This window comes from Lycorma delicatula, chromosome 8 (assembly GCF_047948215.1).
Source record: "Lycorma delicatula isolate Av1 chromosome 8, ASM4794821v1, whole genome shotgun sequence".
NCBI lineage: Eukaryota > Metazoa > Arthropoda > Insecta > Hemiptera > Fulgoridae > Lycorma > Lycorma delicatula.
The window spans coordinates 67,726,022-67,753,927 of NC_134462.1; the positions used below are offsets into that span (position 1 = coordinate 67,726,022).

The window sequence follows — 27,906 nt, forward strand, 5'->3', positions numbered from 1 at the left end:
AGTTTTCCAAAGAAACCAATTTAATTGTCATTTGAATGAAATCCTATTTAAATCAAGAACAAGGTAAAAGTAATTAAAAACCAAAACATTAAATATTTACAGTATTACCTGAAGGAGTCTAGTGAGTTTTGAATCTCTGTATGGTATATGCTTTGCTTTTCCATCGACCAAAGCAGAAATAACATTACCCAATGCTGATAACGATAAATTAATTTTTGTGGCTTCTTTTAATCGTTCACCAGTTGCTCCTGGATAGAATTAAAAAGAATTCACAGTATTGTATATTGCAACAACTAAATATATTTAACACTAATGCAATTTAATTTTGTAATGTTATAGTTGATTTTATTTCTTACACATCATCCAACAATGGAGTGAATTTTACTAATTATCCTAAGATGTAGGTGGACTGTAATTAAAATGAAAATAACTTGATTAGAAAAATGCTTAGATCTATGTTTTTTAAAGCTGATGTCTTTGACTGCAAGATGAGCAAACGTTTTTTTTTTAATATAAGATGATTTTACAAACACTTTTATAAATATTTAACAAATTAGTTTTCAGTACTTCAGATACTTTTATGGTAAAAAACCTAATAAAAACTAATTCTTAAATGTATTATTTTAATGAGCTCTGTTTTACAACTAATCATCAAAAAATATTATTAAAATACTTTAAAAAAACATTGAAGTATAAAAAGGATATTGATAAAACTTGAATATAAGTGATGAGATTGAAAAACTGATTTTGCTACAGAAACTTCACCACCATTGTTTCATGAACCTTGAAAAAATAAGCTACAGGCAATAAAAAATTTCCAATAATGAAAATTAAACATTTTCTTCAAGAATTTCTGGACCTCTTGAGGGCTTAAGTATTAAATGTAATATGAAACAATAAAAATTATTAATAAAACTAAAAGTCTATGCTAAATGAATAAATAGTTAAATAATTAGTAAACATAATATATACCTGTTTTTGCTTGTCTTTCACTTCCAGCAAGATCAACAAGACTTAATTTACCACGTCTTATTGAACAATTTGTATCTAATTCATCAGAAAATGGCATCATTTCAATTGATATTGAAAATATTGAATGACTACGAGATGAATCCGCATTCATTAATGTTGCACCAGTGGAACGATTCCCCCAACCACGTTCCATTAGTTCTTGACATTCTGATACACTACTTACAGCATGGTGAGATAAATCTGTTAATAAATGAAATATGATTGCAATTCATAAACTTATCATTTGGGATATTTTTTTAGATTCTATTCCAATTATAGCCAAGATTAATAAAATTAAATTCAAAGTATACAAACAACTTTCCAACCATGTTCTTGCCAGGGCAAGATGGCCAGACTTTTACTCCTACTCTGCTAAAAATTCTTTATATTCCTAATCTACAGACATAATTTTTTAATAAAATCATAAGCAATTGGAATGGATCAAATACCCACAAATTATTAATTCCTGACTGATCAAACGTATAATATTGACAAAATGATATTACAATATGGTAATATTTTTTAAAAATAGAATAATATAAATATTACAGAATTCAAGTCTTTTCAATAAAGTTATATGCATCAGAATATATACATATATTCTGTAAAAATAAATGTATAAATATATATATTTTGTTAATTTATATTTAATAGATGAACCGTAAGTACAGAACAATTGAAATAGGATGGGTTACCTTATTTCATTACATAACAGAAGCGCTTTTATGAATATTTTTAAACTAATTAAATTTTTAAAATTAAATTTAACTTATACACTTTAAAACAATGAAAAAATTTAAAACCTTTTATTTAAATTAAAAATTTTAAATTATAATTCCGACAAGAGATAAAAGAATAAAAATTTAAACAATATAAAAATAGAAAAAAGATTTTTTAATTACAAAGATCAATTAATTAAAATTAACCAAGTCAAAATTAAAACTTTTAAAATAAAAACAAAAACGTAAGCAAAGCATAATCATGCGCTATCCATTTCACCAACTTTACTTTACAATTTTTTTTATATTTTATGTTTTTATCTCTTGCTGGGATTATAATTAAAAATTTTTAATTTAAATAAAAGGTTTTAAATTTTTGTATGGTTTTAAAGTATGATAAGTTAAATGTAATTTGAAGTGATAGGAATGCAATGTGAAGTGGTAGGATGAATATTGTATAGGATTTCTATATGTATACCACCACTGCAAGACAATGCTACGATCAGCATATCAACTGACTCCTAATATTATAGCACTAGCTTTAATACTTTAAAAATTTTTTTTAATGTTAACATGTAAATGAGTAGCTAGTTGGTGAAATGTTTAACATGCTGGCTCTCAGATCATATACATGGTTTCAGGTTTACTTCCCAACAAAGGTTTACATTTTTTCATCTACCATTTTACCCCTCCATAGGTTCTACTTGAAATACATTTATTTAAATCTTTCGGTCAACATATTCATGTTAAATTATATTACACACCATTAATTTGTTACATTTTTAAAATGTAATTACTTACCACTAACATAAACCCCTCTATCAGCATTTTCTTTTAACTCCAGTTTTTTCTTATTATCATTTCCCAATAGATCTCTTATTTCTTCATTATAAATTTCAAGAAATGATGCTAATACTAGGTATTTAACATTTTCAACAAGAGATATAGCTTCAAATATATGTTCAAATGCTCGTGGTATGATACCACGTTGCGATGCAGGTTCTTGAACACCTTGCATTGAAAAACTCTTACCACAACCAGTCTGACCATATGCGAATACAGTACTATTGTAACCTTCAAGAACGCCCTAAAAAATAAAAGAATAACAATTAAAAGTGTAAGAAATACTTAATACAAAAATTTAATAATTCATTTAATAGAAACAGAGGATAACAGGAAGAGAAAAGCTCTAGATTTTTCTCCAAATTTCAAGAAAACACAAAAGGATAAGAACTTTTTTGTTTAAAAAAATTATGTATTTTAAAGTTACAGTATTTTTGTGCACAATACCAGACATTAAGTATTGCAAAGTTTTGAGAAATTCCAGAACTACTGTGTATGCATTACATCTAAGAGATTGTATCTATAATTTTAACTAATCTTATGTAATTTTTGTAAAATGGTAATAAGATGAAAAAGTTTCTAGATCTTTAAAAATATAAATCATTTTCTTGACAAATGGGAATGTACTTATAGAGAATTTTTTCAAGTTTTTGGATATTGCTCCTTCATCCATAGTGTATTGTTGATGGTTCACATTTTAGAAGTGGGAATATTTTTTATCCAGGTTGCATAAATTTCTTATTGTTAATGCTTATCAAATGTGACTTTTATGTGCTATTGTAAAATTTGTATGGATTTCTTGTTTCTACGAGATGATTTATTAAGATTAATTATGGTGTAGTTTTACACCCATGCTCAAAAATGAACCTAGAACCATAATAAGAAATCTCTCACTGGTGACAAGAAGGTATGTGTATCAAACCATCTGATAAATATTGTGATTGGTGTAAATATGTATCTCATTGTGGAATATATTCAGTTAGTAGGATCAGTTAGCCTACTAAGAGTGAGCCCAATGTTAAGAATTAGGTAATTAACAAAAAGAGGTATAGTAAATAAACACTTTTTTGTTTTGAAAAATTCCCATTCGAACAAGAATGAATGACCACGCACAAAAAATTTATTCACCAAAAACTAAACTACTACGAATAACATAAAGTCTAAAGTTTAACAACAGGTAAACAGAACTCATCTACTAACAAAAATACAATAAACACATGATAGCACCTCATAGTAACACTAGGTTCACACTAGGAAATTACTTCTATGAAAGAGATTTTCACAACAACCTGGTATATATACACACAAAGAGTCACATTTAACACAGTTAAAGATTATAAAAATATAAAAACACAAAACCAAATAAACTGATACAGTTGAAATCTAATACAATTTTGGATTACATCCTTAACAAACAAATGTCTTCCCAACTTCACAAAACTACTAATATTGTCTGTCAGAATAGCAAAAGAAAACACCAAGACAAATGCCATAATGTTAAATGAAAAAATATTATTAAAAATATCTTTATCTTACGTTTAGTAAGATTAAATTTGATTAAGTTGTAAAGACTACCTCAATAAGTGGATAAGCGATTTCATTGTATATTTGTTCAGTGGTTGAACTAATATAGTACACTCCATCAAATGTAAAAGATTTAGGCGGTGCAGAACAATCATTTGGATTGATTAAAGAGCAAGTACATCGTTCAGAGTCCATTAACACCACATTCTGAAATAAAAAATTATACTATTATTACACACAGGAGATAAAAAACAAATATAATAAATTAATATTGGATAAAATTGCAAATAAAAGAAGTAAAATGTACAAAAAAAATCAGTATAATATTATTTTTTATTAAAAAAATATCACTTATTTCATCCAGAAATATTTATATATTTCATTCCTGAGTCCATGAATCTTATCTCAGTTTTCTAAATAAGAACAAAGTTTTCAAAATAACAATAAACATACATTTATTAATAATAATAAAAGTTAAATTGACTGGCCATTATTTTAAAACATTCTACAGTAACTACTCCGATATCTGACACAATTGGGGGATGGGTTTTGCCAGTTATTGGAATTTCCAGGTAACAAGCTACTAAAACAGCTTGTTACCTTCAAGCTTATTACAAGCTTGTAGCTTGTTAAACATAACAAGCTACTAAAATATGAACAATACTAACATGTTATACATTACGTGGGTTGTCAGAAATGCAACATAAAAATAATGTAATACTATACTGTAATATACACTTAGGATTAAAATACATTTAAATATTAAACAGATATCATTTAATTGTGATTTAATTTTATCTACAGTAGGCCTATAGAATAAACTACTGTAGTATAACTAGAATTAGATATGATAATAATGTAAAATTACAATCTTACTCGTCCAGAAAAACTGTGGCAAAACTATCCATGGTTGTAAAATTCACACAATATTCACAAAACATTGTAAACTATGGTTCAGTATTTTAATTAAAACATTGTACAGTAATACAGTACAGTATACATGCTAAACAAAATATTACTTATTGAATACACTTAAAAAATGCAAACTTAAAAAAAATATGGTACACAAAATTCAAAAGTACAGTTACAACCTAACTGTTTTACACTCTCTTATTACAAAAAAATCTACGAATATCAGGTTTCCTGTTAAGTGATAAATTTTTGCAGAAAAGTTGACTGAAGCAGGTGCATTTGCAGAACTTCTTGTTCCCAGTAGCACAGCTGACTTTCAACAAAATATTAACAGAGAAGCATATGAATCAGCAGCACTGGCCCAACTAATGTTTCTCTTGTGGAATTTTGTCTTCATCATCGGATGATCACTGCCATTATTTTTTGAACAGAGCTAATCAAATTTTCATTTATTATCTCCCATGACGATTCAGCTTCTACCTCAGCACCAACCCATTCAATTATATCATCTTCAGTAAGGTTACTCGTAACGTTTGAAGCACGAGTTCTATACCGGTTGATAGAATTTCTTACACGCCATTATATCAAATTTACTTTCCTTTAAAGAACCTTTGATTAAATCTGTAAACAAGTTTTTCCAAGCAAGTTGTAAGGTGCTTTATTTTACTGTATTCCAGGAAATAGCTATATCAAAATATCTTATGTTTTATGCTGAAGGTTTTTAAGAATTCATTAATTGATTCATGATGGCAAAGTAATATTTTGAAGAAAAAGTGTTTTATAATGGAATTTCATATTCTTATCTCACCTTGGTCCATTGGCTGAATGGCTTCCATCACATTTGGAGACAGGATGTAAAAATATTACCAGACTGGAGTTTAAGTTTAGGGTGAGCAGTGCAAGTGTTGAGAATTAAGACAGATTTGCTGCCTTCTGGCAGTCTCCAATTTGTTTTAAATGTTCTTTCACAGAAGGAACAAAGCTATATAGAAACCAATTAATTTTCTTATATATTCAAAAATTTTCTTATTCATCCATGCATTTGTCTGTACTTTATGTTCCACTAACAAATAAGTAAGTATTTTATTGCCGGAAGGCATTTGGACTTTCCAGTGACCAACAACTTCACGAGATGAGTGCCAGCAGTATTTGAACAGCACAAAACAGTAATGCGCTCTATGTTAATTTAAAACCATGAGCTACTTTTTCATTAACTCCTACCAGACTTTCATAGAAAAGGCAACTGCAAACCTGTTTTGTCAGCATTATCTCTCTGATCAGAAGTCAAATGGTGCTCCTTGACTAATTTATTAAAGGTATGATAGTACTCTTCAGCTTTTTCAAAATCTGATGATTTGAGTTCGCCTGAAATATTCTACTTTCTTTTTCCATGTCTAAGTTTAAACTCTGATAACCAACCATCAGAAAATTTACATTCCTCTGTAATCTCCTTTTTTTAAATTCTTCGGCTTTTTCTATGAGAGTTGGTCCATAAAGTGCAACATCGTTTGATCGTTGAAGGAAAAACCACTCATATAACTCTAAATCTAACTTTTCCAATTTGGGTTTTCGTAAGATACAATGAATTTTAAATAATTTTCAGTAACCCTATTTATTTATTTAAATGAGGTTATTGTTAAATTATTAATCAGAAATAATGACACTCTCAAATCCTAACAAGTTAAATTCCATTTTTTCCAACTTGGTGGTTCGATATTTGATTAAAGAAATAGCATCTTGAAAGTTGAAGGGTATGAAGTAAAGTAAAATCCTAACTATCAAAGCCACATTCAATATTCAGTTCCCATAGAACATCAAAGTTAAAATACTGAGGCAGTTCATTACAAGCTGATTACACTTTTTATAACAGTCAATGCTACTTTAAATACAAACAAAAAATAATAACCTCAAAGATGATTATAGAATTTCAAAAAAGTTAAGTTAATAAGTAGTCTTAAAAGGAAACATTAATTAAACCACATTATCAAACATTTCTTTGCTAATGAATAAAGGCACAATGTTATCCACTGTTTCTCAACAGGAAGGTGTACACTATACTTGCTTTACAATACTTCTCCCATTCTTTCTTATAGCTGTGATGTATATAAAGCATCTGAGGTACAGAGAAACCAGTCAAAGCTGCTTTCTCTAAAAGTAATGATTTTTAATACAGGTCCAGCCTTTACAATGAAGAGAATGATGTCAAATCTACAACTGAATATCATCATTTCCGGTGGGCTTGGCATCAGGATTTTCCACAGTATATTCGGCTCAGAGAAAAAATAACAGGACATCACTTCACTCTTTAATTTTCTATGTAAGTCTGGCACAAGATAGTTATGCTTAAGGATGATTTTCAATATTCTGGCTCGGCTTCTTCTTGTGTTTTATGCCAGTTACCATTTTACAAGCACAATCAACTGAAAATTCCCAATGAATTCAAAAAAGACTTGCTCAATACCTACCCTAAATAAAAGCTGACAAAGAAAATTTCCTGAATAATAATACATAATGAGACACAAAATAAGAATATAAGAAAAGTAACATAATTAAACTAAAATGTGATGGTACATCAAAATTCTAAACTAAAAATAAGAAGCAAATGTAAATTCAACAAAAAATATAAGTGACAATAGCACCAAATGTTTCTTTTAACAAATATGTTAAAAACACAACTAACAATAGTCGTTCATCATAAAAGATACATTACAACGCTCGCAAACAGATTAGCTAAATATATGGACAGAACCATTAGACTATACTTAATATTACTTGAAAATGGCTCCTACATAAATAATATGAGATGACTAATCAACAAACTACGTAAACATAACTGAGCATATTTTGATGTAACCTAACTTTTCACTAACCTTATAAAGAAACAAAATTCATACAAGAAACCATATAAGGTTATGCTTTTGTTAAGGAACATAAACCAAAACATAATAAAATTGTTTACATTCAACAACAAATGCTTGATTCAATCAGGCCTACTAATGAATTCATTCACTTTTATATTATACAAGAATATGCACAAAAAAAAATTGTACTGGGATCTCTATGCTGATGGTACATAGACAAAAATAAAGACAATATCACATCTTCCTTACACATATATCTACAGTCTGCTAGTTGGGTTTAGTTCTGATAAATGTCAACTGTGACCAAGTCGGACTTCTGCATTTTTTAAACCCTTTTGTTAGATTAATTTCATCATACTAGCACACTACATTCTACTTTAGTAATAATAGCCATAAAACACAATAAAATAAACACCACTGTTGTATTCACACTTAAAATTGATTTTACTTTTTAAGTTTAATTTTAACTAATTAATAACAATACTTAGGGAGTAAAAAATATAAGATTTATTTTCCTTCTAAAGGGAGGACAAAATAGTTAAACAATTGTGATTCATGAAAATTAGGTCTTTATGAAAATGCAGTTTAATTAAGAAATTATACTTTAAATTAAATTATTAATACAGTTATAGTTGTGATTGTTTTTACTCTTTAGTTAGAATAAGGGAAACTAAAATTAATTATTTAAATTTTTTGATCCTGAGTATATTGTGAGATGATTTTGTGAAAATGATGGGTAGAGAAGGCAAATATATAATCTGATATTTACAAAAGTAACAAATATTAGTTAAATAATTTATTCAGTTAACATTTATAAATTATTAACAATTTATCTATTTATTATGAATTTTTTGAGATTTTAAAATAGTTTACAATATTGAAAGTACAACTATTACCAAGAATTATTTCCTACTAATAGCAGTTATTCTTTTCATTATCCAATTTGCTATAAACGTTTATTGATTTTACAAGGGTCATTTAAGATTTAAAGATACAAAGAGGCATGGAGACAAACAGTTGATTAGAGAGTTATGATACTTTTCAGATCAGCAAGTTGATAACATTGTATGACTTTTGATCAGCTGTTTGAGTAAAATTGTTTTGTTTATAACCTCAAAATCCCATTTTACAATGGTTAGGCTTCTTTTATAAAAGAGGATCGTTTTTCATCAGCACTTGAAACTCATATAAACTCTCTTATCACATCTCTCTCACAAGAAGTCTGACAGATTAAAGTTGATATTATAGTTAAGAAATCACAAGTTTTGGTACAGTCCATAACATTATCACTAACAAACTCAAGTACCATAAAACTCAGCACAAGTTGGTTTCCAAGAGAGTTGACAAATCTCCATAAGGAGGCAAAACTTCACATGCACAGAACTTAAATAATGGTATCAACAGGTAGGTGATGCTTCTTGCACATTATTGTAACCTATGATGAAATGTGGATTCACCATTATGAACTGGAATCAAAGAGACAAGCATAGAAAATGACACAAGTTCACCTTTCAAGAAAAATTCCAAGCCCAATCCAACCCAAACCCAAGCAAGAAAAATCATGATGACAATTTTCTTGAATGCAAAAGGACTGGTTTTTGTCAATTTTCTAGAAGAGCAGTAAAAATAAACAGCACATACTACTGTAACATGCTTATCAACAAAGTGAATCAAGCAATGTTGAAAAAAACACCTTGGATTTCAGTACAAAGGAATCATTCTGTTCCACGATAATGCCTGGCCTCATACAGCTCAGCTAACTCAAGAAACCATTAACAAATTACATCAGGAGTATTACCTCAACCTCCATGCAGTCCTGACTCGTTCTTATCAGATTTCCACTTACTTTGGCACTCAATGAAACAATGTGGTACGAAGTTTAACAGCAATAATGCATGAAAAAAACCGTTTGCTAAACTGATTCTGACATTAAGACAAATTCCTTTGCAATCCAAGATTCCTTTGCATTAGGTAATAAGTAAGCTGATTTTGAGATAAGATATGTATATTAATGTTGCTGGAAATTATTTTGAAAAGTGAAAAAAAGTTACTTTGATTTAATAAAACTATTTTAGCTTCAGAACAATTTGTGTATTTAATTAATGAACGAATGTCGTACTTTTTTAGTTAGAATAATTAAAAATTATATAAGAAATTATTAAAAACATCTGCAGCAACTAGTTTCTTTAAGCTAAAAATTTTTTTTTTACTATGATTCTGAGATAATCTGGATAACACCTACGAGTGCTAAAGTGTTTTTTATAAAAAATGTGTTATGTATCAAAACCAGTGCAATATGGATACTTAACTTATTTATTTTAACTTTTTCACTCAATTGAATAAAAATTTCATTTAAAAAATTTTTCTCCATTATTTCCATTTTATAAATACTGCTATGTTATTATTTAATTGACTTGAGGAGATAGATCATTAAACTGATGTTAAATAGCACTTAAGAATGTTATTACTTATGCATTTGGGTATGGATATTAAATGTGCAAATAATGTATCATTAATCTCACATTTTCAATGTATCTATTCTGACCAATAGCTTTTTAAATTTCTTAGAAATTGTAATATTGCGACTTAACAATAAAAAGATATTTTTTTGAGGGGACTGTTAGATGATTTTGAAAACTGATATTAAAATATAGCTAGTGCAGTAGCTAAGAGTAGTACAGAATTTTATAATATTATCAGGTTTTGGTCTAGCAGGTGTTTATAGTATTAATTAAGAGACTGCATTAGTTGTTTTGCCTTTTCAATTACAATTAGGGAAAGTGTAGCTAAATATAATAATTTGTCATTTAAAAATATTTTTGAACTGAGGTATAGTTGATATCTTGGTACAACGTAGAATTTTGAAAAAAAATTTATATCTATTTATTTAGATGGTTATAAATATGTTTTTCTAAATTAAAACTTTCCAAATTTCAAACCTGTGTAGTTACTTCAGTTTAAGAACATTTTGCAATTATTGGAATAGAGTTGAAGAGCAGAGGTGAATTGTGAATTTCTGTGAGTCTTGAAGTATGGATAGCTCCTTACTGTGAAAAATATCTTCTTATGAAATATCTCAATGAAAATTATTGAGATATTTTAAAATAATGATCCTGAGACACATAAAATAATTTATGACAATTCAAATCTCTAAATGTACAAATCAATTTTTCACACGAAAAGAACATACCTATTGGTAAGAATAAATGAAACTCAGGAAAAAATATATAATTTCCTATCAAAAACACATATTTTTTTCAGGTTAATAGTTTTCCATTCAGAAACAAAACACAGATTTAAGGAATTCTTTAAAAGTGATGCTTTTAATCCTGAATCTTCATATATATTCTTATATTTTAGTTATGATATTACTACTATAATAAACTAGCATAAAGTTCAGAATGCTTATACAATAAAGTAGAATACTTATGCTTGATGTTTTAAGAGATTTTAGTTGCTAATAAACAGAAAATTGGTTTTATTTACAATGCAAAAGAAAATTTCATAACACTGTTTTTGTTTACTGTTGACTCCTTTTTTTTGTAGAACTAAGAGGCTCTCGATTGAAAAGGTTCAGTGCAATCCAAGGCAATTAAGTTAAAATCTGACACAATTATTACATTATAATAGTTGGTAGTTGGTATTCATTATAATATTTCAAAAGCGGTTATATTTTTTTTTTTTAATGAAGTTCCTTATTAAAAAATATTCAAGTACTTATTAAGGTCGAAGTGTAATTTTCAAAAAGTTTATTCCTTGTATCAAATTAAGGCAAAATCTACACATTTCAGGACAAAAAACCCAATTTAATGCAAAAATTCTTTATCAACATCCATATTTAATTTGTTTGCCCTTGTTTTGATATAAACTGTCTGTAGTTTGTTCTATTTGAAAAGAAAATTTTACATTGCCTTTTACATTGTAACTTTACCGAGCATTAATACATGTGTGACTGCCTGGAGGGTCCATTCAGTATTTTATTTAATTACCTTTAAATGGTGATCTCAAGTTATTCTAGATAAGGGTTTGAATTTTTATGGAATGTTATTGCAACCTTTTGAGGTATCTCTGTCAATGAAAGCTAAACACCAAAAAAATATTCTTTAGTTTCTTATGATAAGAAATCAATTCTTTCTTTAATTCTATAATCCCAAACAAAAGTTTTTAAAATAGTCAACAGCATTATACAATTTTTATCAAAGTAAAATATTTGCTTAAAATTTCAAGTAATTATTCAAGCTTCCTTTCAATTAAATTTACAGGATGTGAAGTAACAATTTTTTAGGTTTTTTAAGCTTGGCCTTTCATCCGGAGGTCCCGGCTTCGAATCACGGTTAAGCATAGCATTTTTACACGTTACATTTCCTGAAGCAATATCTAACAGTGGTCCCAAAGGATAAAAAAAAGAAATAAGTTAATTAAGCGAACCCATCGGTTTGGTTTAGTTGTGAACTCAACATTCCAAATCAGCTGATTTTGAAGTTGAGACTTCTATGGTTCAAATCCTAGTAAAGACAGTTACTTTTATATGAATATGAATACTAGATTGTGGGTACTGGTGTTCTTTGGTGGTTGGGTTTCAATTAACCTCACATCTCAGGAATGGTCGACCTGAGACTACACTTCATTTTGAATGTGATTCATACACATCATCCTCATTCATACTCTGAAGTAATACCTTATGGTGGTTTCGAAGGCTAAAGAGAAAAAGGGAGAGGTTTTTTAATTCTATCTCTGGATTGTCCTAGTAGTGAACTCGTCATAGTAAATCAGCTAATTTCAAAGCCAAGAGTTCTAAGGTTTAAATCCTACAAAAGACAGTTACTTTTATACAGATTTGAATAGTAAATCATGGATACCGGTGTTCTTTGGTGGTTTTATATATACATATATATATATTTTTTTTAACCTCTGGGACCACCGTTAGGTACTGCTTCAAAGGATGAGATGAATGATTTGTAGCATGTGTGAAAATATCTGACCGGGATTCGAACCCGGAACCTCCGGATGAAAGGCCGAGATGCTACCATTCGCGTCACGGAGGTCGGCGTTCTTCGGTGGTTGGGTTTCAGTTAACCGCATATCTCAGTAATGGTTGATCTGAGACTGTATAAGAGAAGAATACACTTCATTTACATTCATACATACCATTCTCTGAAGTAATACCTTACGGTGGTTTCGGAGGCTAAACAGATAGAAAAGAAAATTTTTTAATCAAATTCATTGTAATGCAGTTGCCCACAGTGCATGCGTAATCTTCACCTATCACATCGGCTACTCAATACTAAATTTTCCTCCTGCGTGCTTTCAGTTTCGAGTACATGACGAGTAAAAGTCCTACGATCAGTACGAAATGATCACTACCGGTCATTCCTTGATGATTCTCATGGATTAGTAAGAAATAATTATCATTTTGGTCTAGTTCTTCATAACAATCTTTGTGAATAATTCCACAAAAGCTACTATGTCCGACTCGAATGCCGGATAGATGGAAAATGAACGATTAACCTTTTTGCTGTAATTGTGCAAAGTATTCGTGTTTAAAAACCAAATAATTAGTATTTGTTTTTTTTTCATTCTTTAAGCTTTAAAAATTACAAGAAAATTTAATTTGGCAATTCTAATCAATCTTTATTTTTGGCGAGGCGATTAGTGACATCGAAAAAGTTACCTTGAAGGCGGAAATATGTACAAAATCTCTCCACATGTAGAAACAGATTCAGGCAAATTTATTTTAAATCACAACCATATCTCAACTCTAAGAGACGTTTTCTCTTTCAAATCATACGATCGCAGAACAAGCAGGCTATTAGAAAAATGACAATACAGCAGTTGAGTATGATTCGTCAAAAGTTTAGAAAACGGAAACACACAAATTTAAAGTATTTCTACCTAGGATATCTTTAGCAGTAACATTGCTAATAGTACAGTGGAGGGAATAAAGTAAAGTGACGTCGTTAATACCAAGAATCCAGTCGCGGTTCTACAATTCATCCCCATCCTAAGCGTCAACTAAGCTTTCTAAACTCTGATGAGTAATATATTTCTACTCCCATTCGAACTGACGTCTTGTAAAATCATAGATAGAACAGTTTGTCATTTTATCTGAATTGTAAGACATTAACTACCATTAGCCCACATGTGGATGGGATTTCATCTTCACCACTTAGTTCGATACTTCAAAAACAGAATATTATTATATAATTAAATTCGAATGAAATATTTACATCGTCTAGTTTAAAATAATATCGCTAAAAACTACCACCCTATTGTGACAGACGGTTTAATATCCGATAAACTAATTTTCTTAGTAAATAATCAACTCAGTATTTTGAATTAGTATAAAAATATATTGGGCATTAGAGTTAATTACATGTTTATTTTCTTTGTTGGTTTTTAGTTATTTATTTATTAATGTATTCTCCGAAGTAAATAATTAATTATAAAAGAACAGTACGACTTTGCATTTGTTTTTACACTTCTAATATAAGAACCTGACCTTCAACAATTATTTAGTTTACGAATCAATACGATATTGATTTGATTTTATATTACTGTCATTGTCCAACTGTTGGTTTTTTCTAAACACTTAAATCGTAATTTTATTTTATTAATATATAAAATGATATTTGATATGCCGGTAGGTAACAGACAACAACAATAACATAAAGTGTAGGTAGATGAACACCCCTTTAGTTCATCAACACTACCTTCACAACAAAAACAACAAAAGACGTCATAGAAACCACTTGATAAAATTATTATCATTATTTTGAAGGTCAGGTCATACCATTCCATACGAACGATAATTCGTTGCGTGACATTTGGTAGTGTTAAGGTTAATTTTAACAATTTTTAAACCACATACTACTGGCAACTGTTTCTCATTTCCTGTAAATAAATAAAATAAAAAATATTACAAATTTATTATTTTTCCAAGAAATATGAATTGCTTTTCTTTTAAATTTCATAAAAAAGATTTAATCGTAGCACGATTTTTATTACGACATTCATTTTTTCTTTATATAGGTATATTCATTAAAAAATTATTTGACTAAATGCTGTATAAGTTTACAAGGTAACAACAAGTTATCTTTTTAATATTTAATATCAAATAACCTTCGTAAATATATTGCATTACTATATAAACCAAAAGTAAAGAAATCAATAATTTACTTTATCCCAACAGATATATACATTTTTTCGTATGATTTGTTGTTTCGAATTATCTGTTGTTTCTTATGGCTATGATCAAATAAAAAATTCCATGTATTTTGATACTAGTAAAAAATTGATTTCCCTGTGAGTGATGATGATGGTTTTAGCAAGATATAACAGTGTATTCGGTTCAACAAAAAAATCAGGACCAGTTATTCAACTTTACCGACTATAGTACAAACAACTTGAAAGAAAGGCAGCGACGCTACGCCTATAATCTTTAAAATAGGGTTTTCGACACCTTCCGTACCTGCAAATTCAATTTATTACATAAATAAGAGTTTATGAATAATTATGTTTAAGAATTCTGAATAAAAATGAAATTTTATGCGCAATACAGTTCTTCGCTTAGCATTCTTGTTTTTTTTTATTGAACGCATCAAAGTCCCACAGTAACTAGATTAGTTACTATTCCGGTTAATTATGGTTGAAAAAATCCCGTGTGTTTCAATTGAAAATAAATCGAGTAACGATGCTGATTACTTGGTCGATTCCAATTTTTCTTCCTTGTGCGAACTAAAGGAAGCATTGTGATCGCGAAAAATTTCGATTTTCAGATTTCAGCGGAAATATTCATTTTTACCATCCCTGAATCCATTGACTAGTTTCGACGTGACGTCTGTACGTACGAATGTATCTCGCAATAACTCAAAAACTATTAGCCGTAGGATGTTGAAATTTTCGATTTAGAACTGCTGTAACATCTAATTGTGCACCTTCTCTTTTGATTCCAATCTACTGGACCAAAAGTGTCCAAAAAAGCCCTAAGTCCAAAAGTTTGAATTTTGGAGTTTTTCTTAACTGCAGAAATAAACACTCATTGAGAGCTTCTCAATCATATATCATAAGTAGTACTTATTTTCATTGGTTCCAGAGATATAGCCAAATAACATTTTTATTAATGAAATATTTGGATCTTACAATGGAAGGCACATCGGTTCGAATCCGACTTCATTACATTTTTTTTTTTTAACTTTCTTTTTTAATCTAAATATATTGATTTATTAATAATTATTAACCTCTGATAGTAAAAAAAAACTTTACAGTAAATAATAATTCAATAATAACATAAAAAACTTTTTTTGAAAAAACATCAGAAGTTATTAATGAAATAAAATTTTATGTACTTTTAAATTTAAAAAAAAAGTGTATATGTAATTTAATGGGCGTACAAGGAAGTCATGTGGAGTTCACATCAGATTTTTTTATTTTAAGAAAAAAAGTAAAATTATTTAATTGAAGTATTTGAAAAATTTTAATTAATTTTTCAATTTTTAATTAAAATAGTCTAAATAGTTTAAATAGTCAGAATTTAATTTTTTATACCAATTTTCTTGTCTCGCAACGACCTTTAAAACAAGTACCACATGATCATATGTCCAATTTAAAATTTTTGAGTCGCTCCTGCTCCCCCCCCCCTCCCGAGAAGACCGAATACTCTCAATTGAGGCTTACTGAGTTAGACTCTCGGGAAAGATTTCCAAAGAGAGAATCGGGATATCTCAAAAAAAAATTAAAAGGACCCTTACAACTATAGTTCTTGCTATCAAAAACAAATACATTGTTGGCCGCCATTTTGGATTGGGATATCAGATTTTAGTTTTAATTGTATCATTTTTCTCGTCTCAATGAACTCTTTAAAATAACATATATAATAACCATTAGTCCAGTTTGAAATTTTAATATTCTACATAAAATTACATCTCTCCGTCAAATAAGAGTATTAGGGGAATCATTACAAAACCATCTAGCTAAAAATAAGAATCAAAGAAATTAACGGCCAAAATCGACAAGCCCAAAAATTACTGATTTTTTTTTAAAAATAGGTTTGAAGTTTTGCTTAGAAATAATTGGATAATTCGTTAACATAGGTTTTTAGTATTTCTGCATCGATTTGGTAGGAGAGCATCTGGTACTGCGATCTTGAGGATACCGTTGAGCACACCATCTACCAATGCCAGCGGTGAGATGTGGTCGGACAAGATGTCGGGTTAAGCTGGCTTTCTCCGGAAGAATCATTTCCATACATGTTGACAGGAAGAACGGAACGAGGTAGTACACCTAGCAAGGAGTACCCTGAAAACTAAAGCGAGAGAAGCTAGAGAATGGGATAGAGCCTGATTTAGGACCCAGATCAGTAAGAGGACTGAAGATCACCAGCAAGGTCTTTTGTATGTTCCATACAAAAGAACTGAGACTCAGGCGAAGAAAGTGACTTGAAAGTGAAGGGGCGAAGGACAGACCCCTGTGGAGCCATCGTGCGTCTGCACTTGTGCGGATGGGTAATGGTGATGAAGCAAGGGGACTCTGAATCCCTGGACCCTAAAGGCTCTTAATAACATCTAGCCGAACCCGTGCGAGTCCGACACTCCCCCATTTATGGAGGGGGGGGGAGGTGCATAAATGGCATTTCTCAGACTCATCTATAACAAAAACAAAAAAAGAAGGTTTTTAGTATTTATTCATAGGCCTTTATTATTTATTGTTATTAAGGATATGGAACTATAATATTTCATCTCCGTGTATTTAAAGATGATGAAAAATTATATATATATATATATATACATATATATATACAATATAGGCATTGTACGCATCAGAAACTACCACAACTGGAGCATCAAATATCACAGAAACTGAAAAAATAAAATGGGAAATACTTAGAAAATGTTTTTTTTGGAGCAGTACATACCGATGGAATATGGATGAAGAAACCAACCAGAGAATTACATGAACGAACGGACACACTCACAAACATGATCAGAAAAACGCAGACTTACATTCTACGGGCATATACAGTGAGTGAACAAAAACAGACTCACGAGGAGAATCTTTGGTATATTGATCGGCTGAATCAGGAAAACCAGTTGGCATCACAAAATAGAAAAAAATCGAAGACAAGCAGGGATCAACATGGAAATGATGGGAGAAAGAAGAAAAGTTAGAAACAAAATTATGAACACAAAATTTGAAGTAAAAGAAAAGAAGAAAACAGGAGCAAAGTGGACAGAACAAAGGTAACAAGAATGAAGTTCAAAGAATGAAGAAGAGATTTTGGGAAGAGAAAAAGAAGAAGAAAACAACTTAGGATCGCATAATCATGAAACATTCAAGTTCAAACATTGTATTTATGGGCGAAAATGAATAATAATAATAATAATTTTTTTGGGGGGAGCGAAAAATACTGCCGCATTGTTATCGCCCGGGCACCACATATTTGTTGTAATAAAGATATATTTTCACATGATATATCTCAATTAACATAAAAAATAACCATTTGTTTTACGGCAATTGGCATGAATAGCTGAAACTCACTACAGTAATTCAAATATTTAAATGTAAACGGACGGCCCTAAGAAAAAACAAAAACATAAGGTAACAACATTTCTTTATCCCCTTGAATAGTTCGCATGTTAGCCCGTAGGTTAAATTTGCGACGCAATGCCGCATAACAGATACAATCCACAAGCATGTGGTGCACTGTTAGATGGCAGTGGCAGTGAACACAAAGGGGTGAAAAATTATAGAGCCGAATTACGGAAAATTCCAAAGTATGACGTGGCAAGAACTTCATTGACTGAAAAGTATGAATAGTACTTCTCAAGCGTCCATGACTTATATACATTGAGCGAAAATATAAATCTAGCGTAGCAAAATTTGTTGCACTTTTTTAAGTTCACTTATTGATTTATTCTATTGTTGATTGTATAAATTGATATCTCGTCGCGTACGATATACTGTTCATTATAGATATCATATAAATCATTCATTTTTACACAGTAAATTAATATACTATTTAAAAAAATATCGCTTATTTATTTATTTTATATTGTTGCCATTCAGTACAGTTCACTTACCTACTGCTCCTAATCTAAAAAAAAAAAAATCAAAAGAACTATACATTAATGCATAAAACCACTAGAGTATTATTAGGCAAATGATATTAAGTACAATATAGAATGGTAATAATTTAATATATACATGACACAAAATGTAGTACCATACTTTTTTTATATGCACATATTGTCATATGTGACTTCACATAAACAATATTTTAACCTCTATAATAAGCGTAAGATTATACCAAGCAAGTATGTCACTGACTAATTGCAGTTATACTAACTAAACGTAAATAGGTCAAATGTTGTAACTAGACGGCTACCTGACGAGAAAACAATCACTCCAAAAAGCATTAACTAATTACATTACATTTAGTATTATACTTATGAGAGAAAATGAGGAAAAAGGTGGTTTTCCCTTTGCCTTTTTCACTCACTTTCACTTCCTACACAGCAGGGATTAGTTGAATAATGAAATGTCCATACTTTCCGAAAAACAACAGATAACACTGTTTGTATTATGTACCATACTTTACTTGTAGTATAGCGTAACAGAGGAACAATAGGTTTAAAGCAAAAAAATCTTAATGTAACATTTTGCGAGGTCAAAAATCGTAATATTTTAATAAAACATTTTAAAACTATAGAAGTATGGATTGATGAATCTGTAAACACGAACATTTTATTTTCTACTACTTTTGTTTTGAAAATTTACAAAATGTATCCATTAAAGTCCAACTAATGTATCAATATACATACTAATGTATCCAACTAGTCATGCATCAAAAATCTTAACTAGAATTCTATACAGAAGAATTGAGAGGAGAGTGGAGGAAGTGTTAGGAGAAGACTAATTTGGTTTCAGGAAAAGTATAGGGACAAGGGAAGCAATTTTATGCCTCAAATTAATAGTAGAAGGAAGATTAAAGAAAAACAAACCAACATACTTGGCGTTTATAGACCTAGAAAAGGCATTCGATAACGTAGACTGGAATAAAATGTTCAGCATTTTAAAAAAATTAGGGTTCAAATACAGAGATAGAAGAACAATTGCTAACATGTACAGGAACCAAACAGCAACAGTAACAATTGAAGAACATAAGAAAGAAGCCGTAATAAGAAAGGGAGTCCGACAAGGATGTTCTCTATCTCCGTTACTTTTTAATCTTTACATGGAACTAGCAGTTAATGATGTTAAAGAACAATTTAGATTCGGTGTAACAGTAAAAGGGGAAAAGATAAAGATGCTACGATTTGCTGATGATATAGTAATTCTAGCCGAGAGTAAAAAGGATTTAGAAGAAACAATGAACGGCATAGATGAAGTCCTACGCAAGAACTAACGCATGACAATAAACAAGAACAAAACAAAAGTAATGAAATGTAGTAGAAATAACAAATATGGACCACTGAATGTGAAAATAGGAGGAGAAAAGATTATGGAGGTAGAAGAATTTTGTTATTTGGGAAGTAGAATTACTAAAGATGGACGAAGCAGGAGCGATATAAAATGCCGAATAGCACAAGTTAAACGAGCCTTCAGTAAGAAATATAATTTGTTTACATCAAAAATTAATTTAAATGTCAGGAAAAGATTTTTGAAAGTGTATGTTTGGAGTGTCGCTTTATATGGAAGTGAAACTTGGACAATCAGAGTATCTGAGAAGAAAAGATTAGAAGCTTTTGATATGTGGTGCTATAGGAGAATGTTAAAAATCAGATGGGTGGATAAAGTGACAAATGAAGAGGTATTGCGGCAAACAGATGAAGAAAGAAGCATTTGGAAAAATATAGTTAAAGGAAGAGACAGATTTATTAAGGCATCCTGGAATAGTCGCTTTAATATTGGAAGGACAGGTAGAAGGGAAAAATTGTGTAGGCAGGCCACGTTTGGAATATGTAAAACAAATTGTTAGGGATGTAAGATCTGGAGGGTATACTGAAATGAAGCGACTAGCACTGGATAGGGAATCTTGGAGAGCTGCATCAAACCAGTTAAATGACTGATGACAAAAAATAAATCCATTAAAGACTTCTACAAATAAGTCTGAAAAACCAAAATCGCGGCCATTATAATATTTTTCAATCGTTAAAAATATTAGTGTTTCGAAAAAATTACTGTTACCGAATTATGATTTATTATATAAAATGAATTTTACTGGGAACAAAAAACAGCTCATTTGTTCAAATCGGTTAGTAAACAGCTGAAATAAGGCTGAAATTGTTAAAGCGGATCGAAATAAGTATGTAGTTTAATAATGTTGTGCTATAATTCTTTACGCGTTATAATCGCCCAGAAAAAACTACAAGAGATTCCCCTTCTCGAATAAGAAAAATATCAATAAAATAAGATGAAAAAGTATCATAATAACAAGAATAAAACTTAAATAATAAAAGAAATGTAACCATTAATATAAAATATACAACACGAATTACAAAATAAAATCAAACTTTATCGTTAGATAACATTAAATTTTATGGAGCATACCGATAGTTCGTAAAGTAACAATACCCGATCTAGTATATCCTTATCATTGCCTAGGATGTGGCGAATATTCCTCGGTAATTTAAATTTCGACTTAAGGCCGCGTAACATATGCAATCCACAAGGATGTGGCGCACATTCAAGCGGCAATTACGTCGTACACAGAGGGGTGTATTTTCTCCTGACATCAGATACCCGTGGGTAACTCTGTTATGTCCTAACCGCAATCGGCAAAGGACCACCTCCTCTCGGTGAATTTTTCTCTATGAAGATTCCCATGGCAACACATTATCTTTGATGTGTCAGAGTTTATTATTCACTGTAGCAGTCCAACTACCTTGCCACTTTGCTCGAAGAGTGAGTTTTACACAATTAATAAAGTAGGAAGTAGTACCACGAATGATGAAGAACGGTTGACTACACGCGTCTTTAGCAGCGAATCTGCACGTTTATTACGCGGAATTCCCAAGTGGCTAGGGATCCAGCAGAAACTCTCTGTGTGTTGCGATGGTTCAACTCAGCGATTACATTATAGATTCCGGTGAAAGAGGATGTCTAGAAAACAAATTAAATTAGGAATAATTACATTACTAAAAGTTAAAACAGGAATGAAGGAAAAACTAGTATTTACGGAGTTGTTAATGATTAAAAAAGTGTAATAGCTGCTATTTTGAAATTTTTAAACTTATTTATTTTGAAGATGTTTTCGGTACATGTATACCAAATTTCGAATTGAGGTATTGTAATTTTTATAATACCTCAATGTGTTCTTAAGATATAGAATTTTACTGAAAAAAAATACAAAACAGCGTAAAGAAGGAAAATCAAATTAACTTAAAGCATTTTCCTTAATTACCTTTTTTGTTTATTTTAATGTCCTAAGTCTTCCTTAAGTTTGGCCAAAACACCCTGAAACACCCTAGGTGATACGTATGTAATTCATATTTTGAAATGTTGAAATTTTTGAAAGGAGAATGTTGAAATGTTATCGGTATCAAATGCAGGTTTTCCATGAACTAACTAATGCTGATTATGTTAAAAGGGACCACTAAGGTCAATGTTTCAAAAACTTAATTAGCGGCAACATGGCATTTTAGATCAAACTTTTTTCACAGAAGCGTGGTTTCACCTTGATGAGTATGTTAACAGTCAGAACTACCGGATCTGGAGTACTGAAAACCAGGACATTTTCTTTGAATTTCCCCTACATCCACAAAAAATAGGCTTGTGGTGTGCGGTTTCAAGGCGATGAATAACAGGACCCGTGTTTTTTTTTTTTTTTAAACTGTAGAAGCTGTGGAAAACTGGATTTTTACCAAGATTTTATCCAACAGTTTATAGCCTTACTGCAAGAGGATGAGCGTGACTACTGGTTGCAGTAGAACAGCGCCCACTTGCCATAGAGCCCTCTACTATGGAGATGCTACAGGAGTTTTTCGGAGGAAGAATCATTTCTAAAGGATTACGGCCACCAAAATCCCCTGATCTGATTAGTCGAGACTTCTTTCCGAGGGGTTACTTAACAAAAATTGTTTATACAAGCAATCCACACCCCTGCAGGAAATTAAGACAAACATTGCCGATGTCATCCAGGAAATAGACAGGATGCAGCTAACAAAATTAGCCAGCACGACAGACAAATTTTGACAAATGCATAGAACTGGATGGACGTCATTTTCAACACTTTCTGTAAATTATTATGTAAGGGATTGCCAATAAATATTATTTATAGGGGTTTCTTTTAAGTTGTACACCTGTATTATCAAGTTTTTGTTACCTTATTAAAGATCTCTTATAAAATTATCCTAAAATGTACATTCACGGCATTTAACAATTTTAAGAAATATTAACGTTTTGTTTATGTCTAGTTTAATTTTTATTACCTAATTTAATATTCTATTACACATTTTAATTTTAATTTTTAATTTTGATGTTATTAGGATTAGTAAACGCACGAATCGTAAAATGTTATTGCATATACTAGTAGATTTTATACTCAAAATAAATAAAATAATATACGCTTATATACTATATATATATATATATATATAACTAAACTCTATTCTTTGGTTAGACAAAAATAAAAAAAATAAATAAGTTAGAAAAGTTTCTAATGCAATTCATTAGGTCAACAACCAAACAAACAAAACAACAAAAACAAAAGCAGAAAACCTCGACGTTTCGTCCAAGATGAAGTACTTTATCAAGACAAATGAAAAAAAATACAATGACAAACAACACAAGCAAACACTTATAAATCCCCCACCATGTAATCTAATAAAAACCAAAACCCCCGCTATTAAAAATGTTATCATTTTCGAAGATACTCCGACCACCATTCCAATGATAATATTAAGTTACAACCCAAACAAAAAACATACATTACACGCAGATTTTTAGTAGTGGGGGGGTTTTAGATGTGTTTTCTTGTGTTACTTTTTGTCATTTGTAGAACCCAGCAGAGTAGCAACGTGAAGGGCAGCCACAGAAGACGAAAATGAAGATCTGTAACCCTTTATCCACATATCCTTAAAACTTACAATTTAATTTAATTAGTACATACGATTCCCTCCGGAGAATGGGGCGCAATGCTCCCTCCAAACAATTAGGGCCCCGTTTTGGCGTATTCCTGCTAGCCCATAAAGTGCTAGTACCGAAAGGACTTCAGCGGACGGTCTGAAAGGGAATCACGCCGGGAGCACCAGGCTCAAAAAAGCTTAATCTCCCACGATCAGACCCCGTAATAAATTGAAAATGCTGGTCCAAACGGATGAGAACGCAAATCACCAAATCCGTCCATAAATAAAACTTAAAACCTATAACCGACATTAAAAGAAAACCCTTGAAACACGCCCGATTACAGAATCACACAGCAGCAAGGGACTTTGTCCAGGCTCTGCGATTCGTAGGGAGAAATGGTGATACTCCCGCCACTTCCATTCCGTTTTTGTCATTTGTGGTTTGTCTTTATAAAGTCCTACATCTTGGACGAAACGTCGAAGTTTTCTGCTTTTGATTTTGTTTGTGTGGTTGTTGACCTAATGAATTGCATTAGAAAGTCTAACTTATATAGTTTATATATATATATATATATATATATATATATATATATATATATATATATATATATATATACTACCGTAAACAAGTATACATATAAACCAGGTGATATTTAAGTATAGAAACAGCTTTATAATGCATATCTAGAGACATTTGGAGGTAGAAAGAAATGGGATTCCACATAGTTAAAAAAAATCTGTATTATGGTGGGTTTTTAATTTTTTCCGTCATATTGAATGAAACTTAATTTTTTTAAATAGCAAGGTAGACATATGATACATGATTTCGATTAATATTTTACAAGACAAACTATGGTGAAACCCGTTTTTCTGTTAATGCCTTCCGTATCGAGTTATAAACCTTATCCTTCCTTATCTTCCTTGTCGAGTTACATTCAAACTTGCAATGACGGAAAATTGGTGTAACAATAAAACGAGGTAAAACAACAATTTTATTGCATTTTACATTCATAATGCATAAAATAAAGAACTTTAAACAACGCTACAATATTGATAATAATAAACAATAACTAACAACAAATTAAATGGCTATATCAACTGATATTATTTTCTAAATAAAAGTTAAACCGGTGTTAATATCAGCTGATATTTGTTACTTATCAGCTGTTAATTTACAACAATTTGTATTACGTTGAAACAACACAACTTATTAACTCATCATTTCATCTTTTTACTTCAACATACTTAAAATGGTAAAATTTAATAGTGCTAGTAAAAATTAAATTATAGGCCTGTGGTTCAAAGTTGTTTTTTTTGTGAAAGTTTTATTATTAGTTAAAATAAAAATTATTAGTATAAAATTTCATTTAAAATAAATAAAATGTATTAGTATAAAATTAAATAAAAATTTAATTAAATTCTAAATCTTCGAATAACAATTCCTTCTTTAAGCGAAACCGAAAGAATAATTCTCTTAATGATGTACGGTGACAGAGTTACGGTATGGTGACAGAGTTCGGCGTTTAAAAGAGGTATGTGATTTATTTAGAATAGAATTACAAACAGATAACCGATAAGAAAATCGACTGTGATCAAGACACAACAGCGATTTGAAGAAACCGTTACTGTACAGATTCGTCCTCGCACCGGTAGACTAAGAACTAACTATCACAACTGATGCGAAATCATTAGATGTATTGCAGACCAGAAAATAATATAATATCAGTTGATATACAGAGTGTTTCTAAAATGGCGGGCTGGGTATATTTTTTCGGATTCTACTTGTAAAACTAAACAAAAAATATTTTTAAGAAAATGGTAATCCTTCGTTCTCCCACCATCCGCCATTTTGCTATTTTTATATAAAAATTTATATATCAAGTTCGGATTGACGAATCACATTAATATTTGGTCAGCGTCTTGGTAATAAAGTTTTAAAGTTAGCAAAATATCAGGACTTAAATACCTTCGCAAATTAAAAAATGACGGCGATGTTTATTTTTCAATCCGTTATATCTCCATAAATATTAGTTTTTTTCAATATTTATATTATTTGCTAAAATATTAAGCCTTTTATTTTGAACAAAAAGACATTTTATTTTTTTAAATCGGTTAACATCGGTTAACACCTGCCATAAGCCGAATTATGGCAGAAAATTGATGTTGTAATTATGTGTCTGTTTTCATGTCCTCCACTTCGATGAAATATTAATTGTTTTTATTTATTGTTAATTTTGATATTGTAAATTAGTAACAAATTAAGTAATAACTTTGTCACAATAATAGACCTAATAATTGACACAAAATTACATCAGTTTTCTCCCATAACTTGACTACTTGTTAAACTATTTAAAAAAATAAAATTTAATTTTGTTCAAAATAAGAGGCTTAATATTTTAACAAATAACATAAATATTGAAAAAAACTAATATTTATGGAGATATAACGGATTGAAAAATAAACATGGCCGCCATTTTGTAATTTTCGAAGGTATTTAAGTCCTGACTTTTTGCTAATTTTAAAACTTTATTACCAAGACGCTTACCAAATATTAATGTGATTCGTCCTTCCGAACTTGAGATATAAATTTTTATATAAAAATAACAAAATGGTGAACAGGGGGAGAACGAAGAAGAACTTACCACTTTTCCTAAGGATATTTTTGTTTAGTTTTACAAGTAGAATCCGAAAAAGTATAGCCAGCCCACTATTTTAGAAACACTCTGTATAGCTGTTTAATTTGTTGTGTTGTAAACTATTATAGTTTATTATTATCAATATCATAGTACTGTTTAAAGTTTGTTATTATACGCATTTTGAATGTAAAATGCAATAAAATTGTTCATGCAGCGTGTTTACCTCGTTTTATTAACACAATTTTTCCGTTGTTGCAACTTTGAATGTTTATAATTCGATAACGAAGGCATTAACAGAAAAACGGGTTTTACCATTGTTTTTCTTGTCAAAATTTAAAATCGAAATCATGTGTCATATGATTTATATGAACATATGATTAACCTTCCTATTAAAAAAAAAAGTTTGATTCAATATGGCGGACAAAAATTAAAAACCCCAAAAAATGCAGATTTTTTCAACTATGTAGAACCCCATTTCTTTCAGCCTCCAAATACCTTTTAGATAAGCAGTATAAAGCTGTTTGTATACTTAAATATCACCCAAGCTGTATGTATTTATAAGTAAAACAGTGTTTATTGCATTAATCTTAAACCATTACATTTAAGTTAATACCTCCTTTCTAAATCAAATGAAGATTACAAAGAAATAAATGGCAAATTTTACGATTTACAAATTTAAATCACGTAAAAAAGTGGTTGTACAAAACAAATATCCATTAGGGCTTCAATAATAGCTATATTAAATCATTGTATAGTTAGCTACTAACGACCCCAGATTGCCAAACTGATTTGATTACGTCATACCAATATTTTGCTGATCGATTGAATGTACGATATATTTGAAAAAAAAACAAGCAATATTGTCTGTTGTTATTCGATGAAACTGATAAATGACCCTTCGAGCGTTAAACGACCTAATTCCACACTTATCAGGTTACATGGTACACGATATCATAACCATACTGCAACGTTACAAAAAAAAAAAAAAAAAACATTATAAAAAATTAATATAAAAAAGCTGAAATAGATAATAGATTTTAGATTTTTATTTTAAATAAATTGTATAATTCATCGACTTTTTACTTATTAAAGTCAAAAATTGAATAACCACCTTTAATTTATCTTGCCGGTTATATGTAGGCTTTACAGTTATTACAATAAAAATTTTTTCCATATCTTTTCCAGCAAATACCATCAGACAAATCATAGTTATATTCAAAATTTTTATCAAAATTAACAACAGAAACATTAGAGGAAAAAATTAATACAAAAATATAAACAATCTGAGTTACCCGGTATTCCTTCGGTATTAATTCTTAGCTACAGCATTACACAAAAA

The 27,906-nt window shown here is 30.0% G+C and overlaps 1 protein-coding gene across 1 annotated transcript in view; it reads right to left on the minus strand.

Annotated features, from left to right (window-relative positions):
• The window catches only part of LOC142329182 (osmotic avoidance abnormal protein 3-like), a 77,046-nt gene that overhangs the window by 42,745 nt on the left and 6,395 nt on the right, over window positions 1-27,906 (minus strand). Inside the window, exons 2-5 of the mRNA XM_075373575.1 lie at window positions 4,149-4,304; window positions 2,532-2,817; window positions 973-1,212; window positions 109-248 (exon numbers count right to left, since the gene is read on the minus strand). Of these exons, the coding sequence (XP_075229690.1) occupies window positions 109-248; window positions 973-1,212; window positions 2,532-2,817; window positions 4,149-4,304 (822 nt within the window). The remainder of the gene's footprint in view (window positions 1-108; window positions 249-972; window positions 1,213-2,531; window positions 2,818-4,148; window positions 4,305-27,906) is intronic.